The sequence below is a fragment of the Neolamprologus multifasciatus genome, chromosome 13 (assembly GCF_963576455.1).
Source record: "Neolamprologus multifasciatus chromosome 13, fNeoMul1.2, whole genome shotgun sequence".
Taxonomy (NCBI): domain Eukaryota; kingdom Metazoa; phylum Chordata; class Actinopteri; order Cichliformes; family Cichlidae; genus Neolamprologus; species Neolamprologus multifasciatus.
In genome coordinates this window covers 33874738-33891886 of record NC_140451.1, presented here as the reverse complement: position 1 = coordinate 33891886, position 17149 = coordinate 33874738, and the positions used below count along the sequence as shown (strand labels likewise).

Sequence of the window (17149 nt, the reverse complement as noted above, 5' to 3'; positions counted from 1 at the left end):
ATATTATACAAATTATTCAAATAATTAATTTAAGGAGAAAAGCAAAAAGATACAAACATTTTACACAAACAGAAAAATTAGAAATATAAACAAAAAAAAGAAGATTTTAATGCTTTGTATAAAAAAATAATTAAACTAAATTATATTTAACTATTTCACTATCCTTTCAAAATGTGCGTAAAATGATGCTTTTGTTTTGATAATCAGGAAGTCATGTCCCGCCCTCCGCAACAAACTTGACTTAGCTCAGCTCGGTTGTCATGGTGACCGCAGGCAGGCAGTCAGATTGGAAAGCCCCAGAGCTGAAGGGGAATTCCGGCACCACGTGGCAAACTCTACCCACTGATTGGTGGACGGTAAAGGGGAGCCACGCCCACCCAGGCAGAAAAACAAGAAAAAAAACAAAAAGGAAACTTGTTTTTTAAAAAACGAATAAAGTTAAAAACTTTACAAAAACAGTAAAAACAAATGAACGATCATAAAGACAAAAATACAAAAACATGAAAAATACATATATTCTTTTACTGCTCCTATACAGCTGTGTCTGTGTGTGTGTGTCTGTGTGTGTGTGTGTGTCTGTGTGTGATTGCACTCGGGTGTTATCACGTTCACAGCACTGTGGCTTGAGCTGAGCCGGCCTGTGCAGGTCACAGTCAGGGAAGTACCCTCTTGTGTATCTATGAAATCCCTGATTCGTCAGATTCGTCATCGCTCATCAGCTCAGGCTGAAAACGGCGTGGAGGGAGGTGCACGCTGTTCCCCGCTCTCCACCTGGATCCACCAAACATGAATCCAGGTAAACGTCTCAGGTGTTTCTGCACCTGCAGCGTGTCCATCCTTCAGATAGTTTTTGCTGTACTTCAGCAGGTAAACTTTATTTAGACAACACTGTCAGGACCATGAACAGCAGCCAGTGATGCAACACTGCCACCTTCAGGTCAAGCTGTGAGACGCCACCTGCACGTCCAGATGTCAGTCACAGCTGGGAGCAGAGGCCGTGCTGCGACAGCGCCCCCTGCTGGCTCCTCTGCAGCACTCCTTACATTTTACGACCCAACGTCATCATTTATTGACTTTTGGTGGTGAGAGTGACTCATTCTTCCTCTTCTGCATCACAAAGTTGATTTGATTTTTATTGTTTGTGTTTATCAGCATGTAAACAAACAAACGTCTGTAACGAGCCAACATGTGCACACGAGCTCACTCCAGTGTGTGACGACCAGCTCTACACATCAAACACTTTGATAACATCGTCAAAGGAGCTTGTAAAGAAAAGTGTCTGGACTTCTGACAAAAACAACTGGAAACAAAACAAACTTCAGAGATTTTATTTTGACACCAATACAAATGAAACTTTTGCATTTTTTAAATGATTATTTTCCAACTGGACCTGTGGCCAGACTGGACCCTGCACCTCTTTGGTTCCTAAATATAAATCGTATTTGCACTGAAACAAACGCTGTCAGCTGGAGACTGAACAATAAAGCTTGATTTAAAAAACAAATCACATTCAGGCGTCACTTTGTTTGGATTTTATTTCTCTTTAACATAAAAACTCCACAGAAGGAACAAGTGTTTGAGCCCGAGAGGCGAGGCTGCCGGGGGGGCGCTGTGACGGCGAGCTCGCAGGGAACCGTCTGTGTTTGCATAGTTTGTAGTTTCCACAGCAGGTTTCTGATTTTTCAAACATTTCAAAGAAGAAGAAACAACTTTTGGTCATTACCAGAAAATAAAAAGTAAAGCTGGAATGACACAGACGCCCTGACTGAACGGCACTTTATCGGCGCAGATTTTCCCTCATTTAACAAAAACTAACTTTTGTGAAACTTCAAATTTTTGAATAAATTTTGTTTTTTATGTGCAAAGTGAAAAAAACTTTCTGCAGCTAAAGAGGAAATCTTCTAAATTAATCTACAGATTTCAGTGAAAAATAAATATCGTCTCTTTGGTCGAGTTTTTCCTGACTGAATGTTTTGGGTCTCGAGCTCCGGCAGCTGGACCGATGATGAAGTTTTCTCTGCTGTAAACGTCGGCGTTCAATTGGACATTTTTAAATTTCATGATGGCTGTAAACTTATTGCTCTTAATAAAGTGACTGTGGGCAGAAGAACATTAAAGCGACAGTCCTGAGGCACATGCGCACGGCGTCACAGTAGAAGAAGAAAAGCACGACACATGGTCAGAAGTATGTGGACACCCACAACGAACTGATCTGGGATCAGTGTTTGCAGCAGCAGACGTTCCCTCCACGATACAAACCGGCCCGTTAACGGAGCATCAGCCCGAGGGAGGCGACCTACAGACCGCTGTCACTCGTCCAGAGTTCAGCCTCGCTTCAAGTTTTTAACCTTTCAAAGAGAGAAAACGATTCATTTAATCCTGAATTTATAATCTGTTTGATCTGTGACAGCACCGATCCCAGCGTCCCCACATTTACAGACATGTCCCGCTGCACGTCTCCAGGTTTATTCAGTGATTGCAGCTGTTTCTAATCATCCGTGTTAAACCGACACGTCAGCTCAGTTTGTTCATGATTCAACCCGAAAATATTAATAAAACAATAAAAAAAACAAATATTCTGTTTTTTCCTGAAGCTCGTTTCAGGACTCGTCAGCTCGAGGCTTTCAGGACGGCGACGATCCAGAGAAAGGAAGCATTTCATCTGAAAGGCTCCGCCCACATCATCTGTGGGGTGTCCACATACTTTTGGCCAGTTCTCAGATCATTTGTCATTTCCGTGCAGGAAGCAGCGATTCAGGTGAGCGACCGCGGCGTTAAAGCTGCCGACCGCAAGTTTCTTTGGTTTTTTAAAGTTTAAATTCAAAGAAGGACACAGACATGAGGAGGAGGAGGAGGAAGAGGAGGAGGAGCGACTGCACCAAGACGAAGCATCCCAGAGAAATTCAGACACACGTGGAAACTAAACTCAGGTAGGACAGACAGACGGACAGGTGGATGGAGGCGGGTCTATGTGATGATGAGGCCGGCCTCGCGGTAAACCTTGAACACCTTCTCGATGGCGTTGACGTACGCCGCCGTCCGCAGGTCCAAACCCAGGTCATACTTGTTGGCTGTTCTCATGATTTGCTGCATCAGAGAAGAAGAGACAGGAAGTGACTCGAACACGTTTGTTTCATGAAATCAAACATTACAGACTTTGATCAGTGAGCAGGCGACGCATTGATTCATCTGCTTTAACCCTTTAAAGCCGGTCAGAGCAGCACGCTCTGTTTTGCGTAACTATTTTTAAATCCCGGTAGCTCTGCAACCACGTGAGCTAGCGCAACAATTTTTTTTGCACATGAAACCGGAGGAGTTGTACTTACATCTTATGCCATCAGCTTGTCCTCGGTCACAGTTTCCTTCCACATATAACTTTGCAAAAACTGCATAAAAAGCACTTGCAGCAACAAAAACATAATATTCCAGAAACACGCTTTGCTGATCCGATCAGCTGTTTGTAACACTTCCTACGTCCATCAGCACGAACTATCGCATGTCCACCATGACCTGCCCGAAACCGGAAGTGACGTCATTTTCGCGGAAATGTAGTTTTTTACCATCAGGGCCTCATGAGCCTATACTGGTGTTTTTAAAAGTTATCTTTGACTTTATGACTTTCTGTGTCGTTTCTGGGATGCTTAGGACTCATATTGCACTGCTGGAAATAGTTTATTTTGATGCATATGCTGCTTTTTTGCAAATTTGCATCATAATATGTATTTTCGTTTTTCCTGCAGTGTATAAAAATTGGTATATTTCAAAAATAAAACTATGAAGACACTCAAAATAAATTTCCTGTGGTGGGAAACTATTTTGTGCAACTTTTTTGTATTTACAGTTTTGAGGGATAAGCCTCTTAAATTTCTCTAACTAGAAATATATGTTAAAAAAACAAAAACGATTTTCAATTTTTTTGTAGTTTATTGCACTTTTTTGCAATTTATGTAATTACTATGCACTTAATGCAGACATATTATTAAAATCTGGGTTGTAATGGTTGTATTGATGTATATCAACTTGAAATGCTCCCAAAAATGGCTCCACAGCAGGTAAACATATAATATAAGCTCTGGCAGACTTGGTTCTATGGTCGGTCTTAAAGGGTTAATAAGGCATCCGTGTGTTTCTCAGGGTGAGGGGTGGATTTATTATAACCCGACACGGCGTTTAAACTGTGTCGTCTCGTGTCATAAATGATCCGTCAGGAGTTCCTGGCGATGTGCTCGCTTCCCTTTCCCGCCTCGGTGGGAGGAAGCGTGTAGCCGCTAACGCTCGTCAGATTTGTTCAGCAGGAAGCGCGGGAGAAATCTGTCGTTCCAAAGATTTCATTTGCTTCGACAGTTGAAACGACGAAAGTTACAACTTCTGTTTAACTTTTGTGTCACCGTAGAAACGAACCAACAAAATCAGGTCGGGGTCACGCCCTTCGGGTAGGTGTGGCCTCTGAGGGCGCTAATATAATAAATAAAACTACACGTACATTTACTCTGATGTACTCTCCATAACAGTCAGCTTATAATCCAGGTGTTTGCAGATGTGAAGTTTAACCTTTGGGTCGTCTGATCACCGCGTGAAACCTAAACTGGGATGAAGTCGCTCATCATCATCATCATCGTGTATATTTAACACGCCTCTTTATCTCAGGTCCACATCGACTGTGACAATAACGATTCTGTCATCACCTGCGTTATCATTTATTTTGAGTCGTAAACTGGTTGCGGTGACGTTGTAGGACTTCCTGCGTGCTGCAGGTTTGGCGTGCTTACCCGGGCAGAGCGCTCCATGGTGTAGGCCAGACCCGAGTGAACGATGTCCTTCTCAGACGCTCCCTGAAACCACAGAGCGGAGCTTACACACCTGAGGAAGAGGAGGAGACAGTACTCGAGTACTACGAGTAAGTGTGTACTCACGGCGATCCGAGCCTGGAACTCAGAGGTGGGGACGACGGGGACGGCGCCGCCGTGTTTGCCGAACTTCCTCTCCAGACTCTCCTGGACCGACACTGCAGGGAGACGAGAGCGTTACTGACAACGATCGGAGCGTTGGTGCGAGGCTTCCTGACGGACGCTCAGACTCACTCAGCAGGTGATAGTTGGAGTCTCGCTCGTATTTGAAGGTCAGTCGCCCGTAACTGACGTGGTTCAGGTTCTTCAACCACTCGAAGTAGGAAACCGTCACACCGCCAGCGTTCAGGTACATGTCCTGACCCACGAGAGGAGAGGGGATAACAGACGTCTCGTTTACTTCAGTCTGAGAATAACCTTTGACAAAGGTCACGAGCGTTCGCACTGACCGGGATCACCAGGATGTTTCTCTCCAGGAAGATCCGGTCAGCTTCAGGTGTAGTCGGCCCGTTGGCTCCCTCTGCGATGATCTGAAGGTACCACAGACTCCAGGTCAGTTTACTGATGGAAACCCACAAACGTTTCCCAGGACGGACATTTTTAGTGCCATTTAGTTAGATATGAATTTATCTGAGATGTTTACGGCTTCCAGCCTCTGGACCGGCACGTTCCTCATGTGTGCACGAGACAGCGGTATCCAGGGGAGCATGTGGAGTTCCTCAGGGCTCCCTCATTGGCCCCATCACACTGTGATGAATCTTATATTTTAATATAAGATTCATCACAGCGTTCATCTCCAGCTTTAAGGATGTTTCCCAAACAGTCAGAAAATCCAACAATGACTATTTTTAAATCAAAACTCTTGTTTCCTCAACTTCTGTTTGTTTCTCTTTAGAATTTTCTGCATTTTGCACTTTTTAAAGGTTTTTATTTATTTTTATTTGTAGGTTTTTTTTATGTAAAGCACTTTTTTCTCTTCACATCTGAGAACATTAAATTCATACATACGCAGTATATTTATAATCTACTAAACCTTGTTTTCTGTATAAGTTTGTGGGTTTTTTCCTTCTATGATTTTGTTTTCCTGCCAGTGGCGTTATTCCCGAGAGTCGGAATAATTAGACTGAACTAAATATTGCGTGCACGTATCGTCGCACGTATACGTGATGATCTGGTAACCATGGCACCTTGGCCTTGATCTTGTGGGCGTTGCTTTTGGTCAGCTGTTTCTCGCTGGCGGCGGGGACCAGGATGTCGCAGTCGGCCTCGAGGATGCTCCCTTCGTATGGCGTCGCGTCCGGGAAACCCACGATGGTCCCGTTGGCCTGGAAACGACAAACCGTTCAAACTGATGAAGACAGCAGCTGCTTCACACGAAACAAACCAGCTGTGTGAGAAAATGACACAATAAAACTGGACTGTTTACGCTGCAGTGACACAGTGCTGCCAGCAGGTGGCACACTGCTCCTGTTTCTGTGAACCCACCAGTTTGTAGTCCTCCAGCTCTTTGGGGTTGATGCCTTCGGGGTTCCAGATGCTTCCGTCCAGTTCTCCGACTCCGACGCACCTCGCTCCGAAGCGGTGAAGGTAGCGCATGGAGTGAAGCCCCACGTTACCGAAGCCCTGCAGGCGGAGCAGAGGGCGCATTAACCAGGCGTCTGCCTCACGGTCACAAATCACACGGCGTTCTCCTGAATAGGAAACTGCACATTTTTATGTCGAGTTACTAGAAGCTGGGTCAGCCATCTGGTGGACAGACACAGCACTGGTTTATACTGGGCACCAGCACTGGTTTATACTGGGCACCAGCACTGGTTTATACTGGGCACCAGCACTGGTTCATACTGGGCACCAGCACTGGTTCATACTGGGCACCAGCACTGGTTCATACTGGGCACCAGCACTGGTTCATACTGGGCACCAGCACTGGTTCATACTGGGCACCAGCACTGTTTGGGTGGAAAAATAACTCAGATTGTGTGACAGTGGCTGCATGACTGTGGCGAGGACACGCATCCATCTCTGTCCAAGTCATTGAGGGAAAATGTTCCAGTGTGTTCAACCAAAGTCAGAGCCAGAAGACAAAAACAGGAAACGCGCTCACAAAACTTCAGGAAAAAGCTTCAGGTTGCCCTCTGACCTCACGTGGTCCTGAGGCGGTGACGTAGAGGAGCGCCACCTTCAGGGGTAAACCTGGAGGTGCGTCTGTAATCCGACTGAAGTCCTCGGCGGTTGTTCTGTGACTTTAGTGGCTGAGTTTTCGCAGCACGATGTCGCTGCATCTGCTCAGGTCTGTTTTCAGTCAGCGTTGTCTCCTCGTGGTCCTTCTGTGTCTTAGTCGCTGGATGATTTACTCAAACACCATCAGCACAGAGTCTGGACGGAGCCTCCTCCCTGCTCTCCACTTGTGCTGAACGCCATGAAAGGCATCCTGAGGTCTCTTTGTTGCGGTCGCCTGTTGATTAAATGAAAACATGCAGCTGGACATGAGTCAGCTGAGGAGGGAAGGATGGAAGAAAAGTTTTTCTCATTTGTTCTTCATAATCGGATCCAGACCGAGCCGTCTGCTCTCATGCTGTAAATAAAAGATGGAGACGGACAGCGTCTGAGGTGCAGTTGCTGCAGTGTGATGTAAATTATCCACAGTCAGTGTGGTCAGAGCAGGCAGCCACATGCACATCTGCACGTTGCCTCATGTTCGCCGTCTGATGATGAGAGCTACATCACTCGGACCCGAAACGTCACTTCGGCTTAACCTGCTCATCATTTATAACGTGAGCAACACTTCTTCACATCGGCCCACTCCCGCTGACGCCCCTCAGCTCTTCTGTGAGAACTTTACACGGAGGTTTCGGGCTCGTGGTCATCGTGCTGCGTTCACTGTTCATCCTGCTTTCAAACGAAGTGTGAGAAACTCGTGAGAACGCTGCAGACGTTCTGTTGTGACGACGGCGGAGCGTACCTGGATGACGAAGGTCTTGTCCTGGAACCCGGGGTACATCCCGAGCTGGCTCATGTATGACGCCTCGTTGATGAAGTTCTCGATGCCGTGGAAGACTCCCCGGCCGGTGGCGGAGATGCGGCCGTGAATTCCTCCCTGACTGATGGGCTTCCCGGTGACGCAGGCGTGGGCGTTGATGTCCTGAACATGGACGACAGGCCGAGGTCAAAAACAAAAACAACAGCCTGATTCTGAAAGAACACATGAAATGCTCTCGTGACCGTTTTTACAAACACATGTAGGGGTGGGTCGTATAAACGGTAGAAACGATATAAATCTGGCCAACGGTTGAGATTTTGACTATACCGCTCTACCACGATAGCGCATGTTGATGGTGTCATCAAGCTGCGCCTGTTTCTGCTTGAAAGCATGGCAGCGGCTGCAGCAATAACATCTGCAAATTATGCCGACAGTCACAGCAAAGAGACGAAGCACATTTGAAATATGGGGAAAGCCAAAAACTGCGCTTCCTCCACTTCTGTACCATTGATTCATTAATGGTGAATTCTCTCGCAGCTGCTCTGTTCCCATGTTGTTGCAGAACCTCGTATTGTGGATGAATCAGTTGTTCTCCTGACTGAAGTTTGGTCCGTGTACAGCATCCTGCCATGCGATTGCATTTGTCTCTAACCATCAGGAACCATCACGTTCACTTTTATCGAGTGGAAAAAAAGTTAGCGTTCTTCCTCCAGCTTCACTGTGTTTATGCTAACATAGCTGTGTCGCTAACAATCACGTAGCACATCATTATCTACGAGCTAGCCCAACTTCAGTAACCCTACAAACGCCACTGCTGTTTAGTTTTCTGTCTTCATTTATGTTGGAAGTGATAGCAGAGCTGTACGTTTGAATTTCTCAGAAATCTCTCAGTCAGAACATGCTATATCATGTTTAGGTGGAAGCTAGCGAGCTAACTTCCTGCTAACTTCTAACTCTGTTAAATGTAATAAATCTTGTTTTCATGGATGTTAAACTTCATAGATAACCTGATAAAGCAGCAACACTGATCGTTTTATTAAAGATGAAAGAATTTAGACAGTTTTTAACTCTCAGTGTTTGTTTGACTTTGGGACCTGAAGCTGACGGAGTTTAGGACCCAGATGACTCCGCCAGGCTCCTGACTCCAACAATCCATCGGGCGGTGCGGCTTCGTAGCTTAGCAAAGTCAGACTGAAACATTTTTGTCTGAGCGCAGTGTAGCACAGAGAATCTGTTCGAGGTCAGTAAGCACAACCAGAGTTCATACATAAGGCACACTCTCGATTTTTGAGGAAATTAAAGGATTTTAAGTCCTTATAGTGTGTAAAATACGTTATAAAGAAGAACAGACTACATCGTGATATATATCGTTACCGCACATGATTCAAATTATACCACGATAAGGATTTTAGGCCATATCGCCCAGTCCTAATGTGTAATCATACGCATTTGGACGCCACATCTTTTTTGCTGGGTCAGTACTCACAGTGTGTCCCATGACGGTGGCGAAGGTGTCGGCGATCCAGGACATCTCGCGCTCCCCGGTGCTCATATCCGGAGCAGGAACGTCGATGCCGGGTCCTGCAAGAGCGCATCGGTTCAGGGAGGACGCGAAGTGAAAATTAGCCCACGTCAGCTGACGCTGTCTGAACTTCCTGTCAGTAAGATTTAAGCCACTCTGCAGCCCACCTGCTGCTCCAACTGCTGCTCTGAGAGCCGCACCACCTTCAGTGGAGCTGACAGGTGTGACATCACTCACCGATGAAGCCCTTCTTGGCGAGCTCGATGGTAAACCTTCGGGTTATCTTCTCCAGCTCGTCGTCCTGAAAACACAATTTAAAAAAATACACATTTTTATTTCGATGCATTTCACCTTTCAGCTGCTGGCTGGAGGACACACCCCAGTCTGACCCCCGTTAAACACAGCAGGCACTTATAGGACAGCACGAGTGCACGCCCACATCTGTCTGCTCTGTGTCTGACGAGGGAAACCAAAGAGCAGCAACTGGACCATGACGGAGAGTCCTTCATGTTCCAGTGTTGCAGTGTGATCAAAGGGAAACGCTTGGCGTGATTCTTGTGATCCTCCACTTTATTTTTCCATTGCGGCATTTTGTAGGCGGTCCCTGAGCGCTGTGGTCACGACGGATTGGAGTGAAAATGAGCCGAGGAAGCTTCTGCTGATGTTCTGGTTCCTCACGGGTTTGTCATGATTAGTCGTCGCCGCGAGTGGCAGTTTTAAACCAGACACAGGATCCGTGTCTCCGGGGGGTCGAACCAGCAACCTTCAGGCGAACAACAGCAGGAACCACGACATTAAGATCTCTGGAGTTTATTTCTTATGTAACCATGAAAGTGAAGTGATGCAAACATCCGTATGTTACAGTAAATATGGCGTCCTGTACCTGCGCTTTCATTTTTATTTAAACGATCATTCTGTCTTTAAACAAAGGAGAAAACACGATAATCAAAACGAACTCGTGTGTTTTTCTTGTGGTATAAATCAAACGCACCCTCTTCCTCTGCAGCGACGACTTTCACACCCGCAGTCAAGTTTATTTATAAAGCACATTTAAAAACAACCAAGGCTGACCAAAGTGCTGTACAATAAAATACAATATAAAATACAATAAAACACAAGTACATAAAACACCTCACTGATAATAAGTTAATACAGTAAGTTAAACCTTGCTAAAAGCCAATGAGAAGAGGTGAGTTTTAAGAGCAGTTTTAAAAGTTCCTAGGCTTGTGGAGAATCTGATGTGAGGAGGTAAACTGTTCCACAGTCTGGGTGCAGCCACAGCAAAAGCCCTCTCTCCCCAAGTCTTTAATCTGTACCTGGGAACATCTAAAAGCATCAGGTCTGCTGACCTCAAAGATCTCCTGGGGCGGTAAATGCTAAGAAGCTCTGCCAGGTAAGGAGGTGCAGTACCGTTAAGAACCTTAAAAACCAGCAGTAAAATTTTAAAATCAATCCTAAAAGCAACTGGGAGCCAGTGGAGAGAGCAGAGGACCGGAGTGATGTGGTCTCTCTTTTGAAACTCACTCGGTGTAAGTCTGACCTAGCACTCGGCAGGACAACAGCTCTACTTTTAACATTTCATCATGTCCGTCCACTTCCTGTGTTTCTCTCATATCAGGAGGTCAGAGGTCAGCAGTCCTCCCAGTTATGCTCGTGTCAGCTGATCGATGTTTTCCAGCAGAGAAAGCAGCAAAGAGCGAAGGTCGAGCAAACATTTAGAGAGGGAGGGGGTGACAGAGGGCCCTGAAATCAATGTGGGGAGAAAGTCACGAGTCATCACGTTTCAGAGTGAATCCCGGCGTCTCTGCCAGCTGATGGCTCAGCGTTTCCGCTCAGGTCGGAACGTTTACTGTAAAACAGCAGACGGCTGCTCCGTCTACAGTCGTGGAGCCATTACAAACAAGCTGATGAGCGGCGCCGACTGCAGCATCGTGGGAAACTCGCACACTCGCGCTTCGTTCACTTACCACAGGTTTCCATGGCAACACAATCACCCCAATATTTAGTTTAGTTCGAGGCCGAGCGCTGATCAAGAAATAAAACCACAAGGGTCACCGAGGAGGGCCGGCGTGGAAGCGTCACACTTACCGAGTAGTTCTTCGGGTTGATCTTCACGCCGGCTTTGGCTCCACCAAAAGGCACATCTGGAAACAAAGTCACTTTAGTTCACAAGACAACAAGCGGCAGAGTCACTCAAACACAGCAGACGGGGTGCTGGGTTCAGCGTGCCCTCACCTACGACGGCACATTTGTAGGTCATCAGCGAGGCCAGAGCTTTCACCTCGTCCACAGACACCTCTGTGCTGTAACGGATACCTGCAACACACGGCGTTATTTCATGACACTTTCAATGGTTAAAGTTCTGCCAGCCCACCTGCACTACCTGCTTTTCCCACCAGGAGGCCTCTGCCCACATCTGGAAGTGTGTTTGAGCTTTAAGGTGGACGAGCAGCTACGTGAACATTTATAAAGGTGGCCTGAGCCGCTGAGGCGAGCAGCATGGAAAATAAAACGGTCAGAAAGTGGAGGGAGGTCAGCGTGGAAGTGGGCCAGCAGCTCTCACGCATCACTGCAAACACAGGCTGCAGGGACAAAATGGCTGCGCTCAGAGGCGAGTGGGAAGGAAAACAAAAACACACGGAGGCAGGTTGAAGTGTGAAAGCAGCGGCGGGAGGAAGTGACAACATGATGGATGAGGAGACAAAAGCAGAGAAGGAAGATGGTGAAGGGAGGTGCCCACGGAGAAATGCAGAAGTGAGAAGGACGGCGTGGAGGAGGAAGCAGAGAAACTCGTGTGACTCAGAGCGGGCGTGGCCGCCTCGCCTCAGACACGCTGCTTTATAGGAAAACAACCACACCCAGGTCCCTTTGTTCGCACACAACACTGGATGTGATGAGTAAAAGCTGTAAGCTGGACTCGCTGAAAGGCCTGCAGACACACAGCTGACGAGTCACGGGAAAGACTGCTGTGACCAAACCATCAGCACACCACAACTCCCAGTCTACTGATTCAAACACGCCTGTGGCTCGTACAGCGCCTCTTCTCTACCGTCACCAAAGCTCTTTGGGACAAATGAATAGAAATAAAATGAACCCTCTGTCATCCAGCAGTCAACTCCAACTGCAGACTGTATATCAAAGATGGACAATGCCATCATAAAGGCCACTGTGGAGTGGAGTTACCAGCGAATGACTGTGAACAGGAAGAAAAAGCCTTTTGTGGCTCCACCCTGTATTCACCCTCAATCACTGATGAGCAGGAGTGAATTACATATAAGATTAATAACCCAAAGCTCATATAGAATATGGGGCGATCGTGGCTCAAGAGTTGGGTGTTCGTCTTGTAATCGGAAGGTTGTCGGTTCGAGCTCGTTGTGTCCTTGAGCAAGACACTTCACCTACCACCTACTGGTGATGGCCAGAGGGGCCGATGGCGTGATATGGCAGCCTCGCCTCTGTCAGTCTGCCCCAGGGCAGCTGTGGCTACACCTGTAGCTGCCTCCACCAGTGTGTGAATGTGAGAGTGAATGAATAGTGGCCTTGTAAAGCGCTTTGAGGGTCTTGTAAAGCGCTATATAAATGCAATCCATTATTATTATTATTACAAATATCATTAATGACATCAGGTTAAAACGTCTGTGAGGAGCGTTTGCAGCATCTTGTTGAATCGTGAAGACTTGAATATCAGCACGATGTGCATAATAAAGTGTCCGGAGACTGTACGTTAATCACTTCCATCATGTGAGTGAATTTGAAACATAATAAGTTTAACTGATAAATTATGTGCCGAAGCGGCAGCCCTGAATAAATCCTGAGTGATTCATCTGACCGGCGAAGCAGCATCATGTGATCGTTCAGGTTCCTGCGAGTCTTCGGGGAGCTGCAGGAACTCTGAGGACAGTTAAAGGTGGGGGCGTCCATGACGACAGCTGAGGCGGGTGTGAAAAAGCTCTGAGCTGATTGGACAGCTCAGGTCTGTTTGTTTGGTGGTTCATGTCACATGAAAGCATTAAACAGGATCTCTGTGTTCTCATAAACCGTCTAACTACAATCTACCTGAGGGGAACATTTCCTAATAATCACTTCCCTCCTTTCTATGAACTTCTGTCCAAGCTCCGCCCCCCTGGAGGCCGCTGACGGCTTGTGGTCGTTTACTCAGCTGGATTTTTTCCAGGAAACCTTCACTGGGCCGCTCGAGGCTCATACTGGCACCAATTTGTCAGCAGAAACATGAGCCGAGTAAATCTGTAATAGCAGGAGAAGCTCAGGCCTGTGTGTGATCGCAGCCAGCAGGCACGGCCTCACAGTGGAAACCCCAGTCAAACCAGTGTTTCCACTGCGAGGCTCAGAGCAGGACAGTTGTCCAGCACACAGGAGGAAACTGGTCATCAGTGACAGTGTGTGTGGATTAAGGTGCAGCTCAGGCAATAACCCGACACCCCGCCAGCGTCATGAGCTGACATGTTAGAGAGTGAGTGCGGCTCAGGCTAAGGTGTGTCACAGCAAGTCTGCATTCAAAGCAGCTTCAAATCCTCTGCTGCGCCATCGTATGTGTTCAAGTCTCCAAACGTGTTGTTTCGTGCTCCGAATAAACCGAGCATTTCGTTCACACCTCCACCTGTCAGACCACTGTGACCCCGTCTGCTGGCCCTCAGCACGTTTGTGCAGTGTGAACATCTGGACACTCTCTCCACATGTGCTGCAGAGTCTGAACCTCAGACCAAACATCAGAGTGATGGCACAGAGCTCAGAACAAAAACACGGCGCCCTGAGCACCCATCAGGACGCTCCGTGAGCTCAAACCGGACTGACAACATTCCTGGCTGAGGCGGAAACGTCAGCACCAGGAGACAACGCTCCTTTCAGCATGTACATGCACGTCACACACTAATCCTGTCCAGCAGCTTTTGCAGTCAGAACTGTGACCTGCAGCAGGCGGTGGACCCGCTACAGGCCAGCCGCCCCGGTACAAGCCAGGAGCAGAAGCCACAACCCACAGGGGTGATGGCTCAGCAAGCCCCAGACATGCACACACGCCTCACTCTCGCCCACCCCAGCTCTTCTCCTACAGCTTTTTACAGTGCAATCTTTGCATTGTTCATTGCAGTTTGCTTGACGACGTTATTGGTTTAACCGAGCTATCTCTGAACCTTTACCTCAACCATCTGATGTTATTAAAGCTGTGTTTCAGGTTCACACAGGAAATCCCTGCTTTGGGGATAGATGCACATTAATTATTGAGAGGAGAGTAAAATCCTAAAGTGGCTGTCTCGGGCTGGTGTGAATAACATTTCCTGCACATCTGATTTTAGTTTCTTTGCGCGTGCACAATGTGGTTTTAGCTGGTTAAAAGACGGGAGTCTTGTTTTAAATCAAAGTAAAAGCACAAAAATCTAGTCTGTCTGAATCTGGAGCAGGCTGCTTTCAAACCCTTTACATTCATTTTTTCATGTGGGTTCAAATCGTGTCACGCCGGCTCTGCGTGAACGTCGCTTCACGTTGTTCGGTGAAACTTTTTTCCGCGGTGCTAACAGGAGCCGGGCGCGGGAGACTCACCTCCCTTGCAGGGCGTCCGGTGCTGGCTGTGCTGAGCCCGGTAGCCCTCGATCACCTCCCACTCCCCGCTGTCTCTCTTGATGGGGAAGCTGACGCTCAGGACGTGGTTGCACGGCTTGATAATCCGCAGGATCCCGCGGACCCGGCTCCTCTTCTGCTCGGGAGTCTCTCGAGTCTTCAGGTCTTCCACCAGCTTGTCCTCCACGATAGCGGCGCCCTTATCGAAGAAGCCCTCGACCATAGTGAAGAAGTTCGGGTCGTCGGCTGGATCCACGGCCTGGCTGTAGCCGCGGTGCCGCAGCAGGGACGCGGACGCCGGCAGAACAGAGTCAGCAGCGGCGGCGGGGCACCCCGAGGCCAGGACGCCGCCCGCTCCCCGGGTGAGTAGCTCTCCGAAGTACCGGTACATTTTCACGGTTTGTAGAAGTTCGCCGTCCCAGGGAGGTGAGACAAGACGAGGAAATGGAGCCGCGTAAACACAGAGCTGTACCGCAGCGGCGGCTCCTCCTTCCCGCCGCCCCTTCCTGTCAAGCTACACCGCCGCGTGCGGCGCCGGGCAAGACGCGCGCGTGCGGCTCAATTTCATATACAAAACCCCGCACGAGACTGTAACGGCAGTGCCGGGAAGGAGGCACGTAGCTTAGCTTATCGTTAGCTTTTGGCAACACCCGGAAAAGTCGTTAAAACTGAACAACTTATTAAATAAAGTGCGGAGAAGCACACGGAGAGGACCAAATACCGCTGTAAAACAGAAGCATCCACCCAAAATGGACATTTTGACGGTATTTAACACGTTTAGAGTTAATTTGTGGCGGTTTAAGCTAGCATCGCCACAGTTTTGCATATCCGGTCGTCTGGACTCAACTTTCCAAATAAAAGCCCAACGTTCACTGCAGATTTCAGCCATTTTCTCCTGATACAGTGGTCCCTCGTTTATCGCGGGTGTTACGTTCCAAAATAACCCGCGAAGTAGCCAACTTTATTTTTTAAAAAAAAATTATTATAGGTGTTTTATGGCTGTAAAACCCCTCACTACAAGCTTTTTACACTTTTCTCAGATACACATGAACCTTTTCACACTTTTCCCTCTTGTTTAAACACTCTCAAACTTCAAAACTTCATAGAAAAAAAGTCCAGTATTATAGAATGAAACCAAATTGAGGGTGCAAAACGACATTTTTTGTGTTTGTTGGGGAGAAAACTTACAAACACACAGTCCAGCAGTTCAGAGTTACACTGTAAGATCGAAGATTTATATACATTTGACAAGCTGAACGCATTCTGTACTGCACAGGAGACACGGATTGATTGATAATGGTCTACAGTCGATCAGGGCGCAGAACACAATGCGCTGTAAAAAACAAACAAACAAAAAACCCAGCATGCAAAACTGCACAAAAAACGTATGTGAAAGTGCAGAAGTGCGAGCAGTAGTTCAGTCCAGCGCTCCCCAACATAGGGGTCAAGCTCCTGCTAAAGGTCGCCAGCTAAATCTGTGGGGTCGTCACACTTGTGATTTTTCTGTTCAGATTTTCTGACCTTTCTGCAGCTCACAGACACTTATTTGAAAACAAGTCCAGAGTAGAAATGTCTGCGTTTTACTCTAACTTCCGTTTGAGCATCGATTTAAAAAACATCAAAGAGAAATTAAAGCAAAATCCACAGAACCAAAAAGGCGAAAAGTGAAAGTGATGGATGTTTGCATCACACGTGGCCAACAGGTTACTTTTTGTTCACGAGCTCAGGTTTGACCACGTCTACACGCTCACTTTACACTGTTCTTACTTCTTTAGTGATGCGCTGATGTCAGCATGTGACATGCTGACAATCAATCTGGCCAATCAGGAAACAGTGGGGTTTAGGGAGGCGGACCTCTAAAACACATTTGTTAGAGAAAGGGCTGAATATCACAAAGACTGTACATAAAAGACGGACTCTATTTTTAAAGCATTTTACACTCCATTCGTGTCCTGTTGTTGATGTTTTATTTGTTCTTTTGTTTTGGCTACCATGATATTGTCCATAGCAACACTAACTTCAAAGCAAAGCTCTCCAGAGAGTAGTTCGGTGTTCTGAAAGGATAATTGGAGGTGAGCTTCCCTCCCTCCAGGACATCTACAGGAAGTGCTGCCTGAGGAAAGCGGGGAGGATCATCGAGGACTCCAGTCACCCCAGCCATAAACTGCACACACACACACACACACACGTAGACATACATATTTAGTATACACATTCAGTAATATG

General features: G+C 47.2%; 1 protein-coding gene and 1 long non-coding RNA gene across 2 annotated transcripts; one reads left to right on the top strand and one right to left on the bottom strand.

The window, feature by feature from the left end:
* Positions 1-50: 50 nt before the first annotated feature.
* LOC146505953 (uncharacterized) lies at positions 51-6153 on the top strand. The gene is made up of 2 exons (XR_014877670.1): positions 51-796; positions 865-6153. It is a non-coding gene; the product is annotated as an uncharacterized LOC146505953 (long non-coding RNA).
* LOC146505952 (glutamate dehydrogenase, mitochondrial-like) lies at positions 1313-15441 on the bottom strand. Its single transcript, XM_085183169.1, has 13 exons — positions 14906-15441; positions 11585-11665; positions 11438-11493; positions 9587-9650; positions 9314-9408; positions 7810-7989; positions 6333-6470; positions 6035-6172; positions 5297-5377; positions 5082-5205; positions 4914-5005; positions 4770-4832; positions 1313-3087 (listed from the first exon to the last, which is right to left on the bottom strand). The coding sequence occupies exons 1-13, from the start codon at positions 15312-15314 to the stop codon at positions 2968-2970; spliced, it is 1641 nt and encodes a 546-aa protein (XP_085039295.1). The 5' UTR covers positions 15315-15441; the 3' UTR covers positions 1313-2967.
* Positions 15442-17149: the final 1708 nt, after the last annotated feature.

Excerpts from the sequence above, each read along its gene's own strand:
- LOC146505952 (XM_085183169.1), bottom strand. The coding sequence starts at position 15,314 with ATGTACCGGTACTTCGGAGAGCTACTCACCCGGGGAGCGGGCGGCGTC. Across the intron at positions 6,173-6,332 it reads AGCTGGAGGACTACAAACTG|GCCAACGGGACCATCGTGGG; the intron begins GTGGGTTCACAG and ends TGTCGTTTCCAG. Across the intron at positions 5,378-6,034 it reads CCCACAAGATCAAGGCCAAG|ATCATCGCAGAGGGAGCCAA; the intron begins GTGCCATGGTTA and ends TGGTACCTTCAG.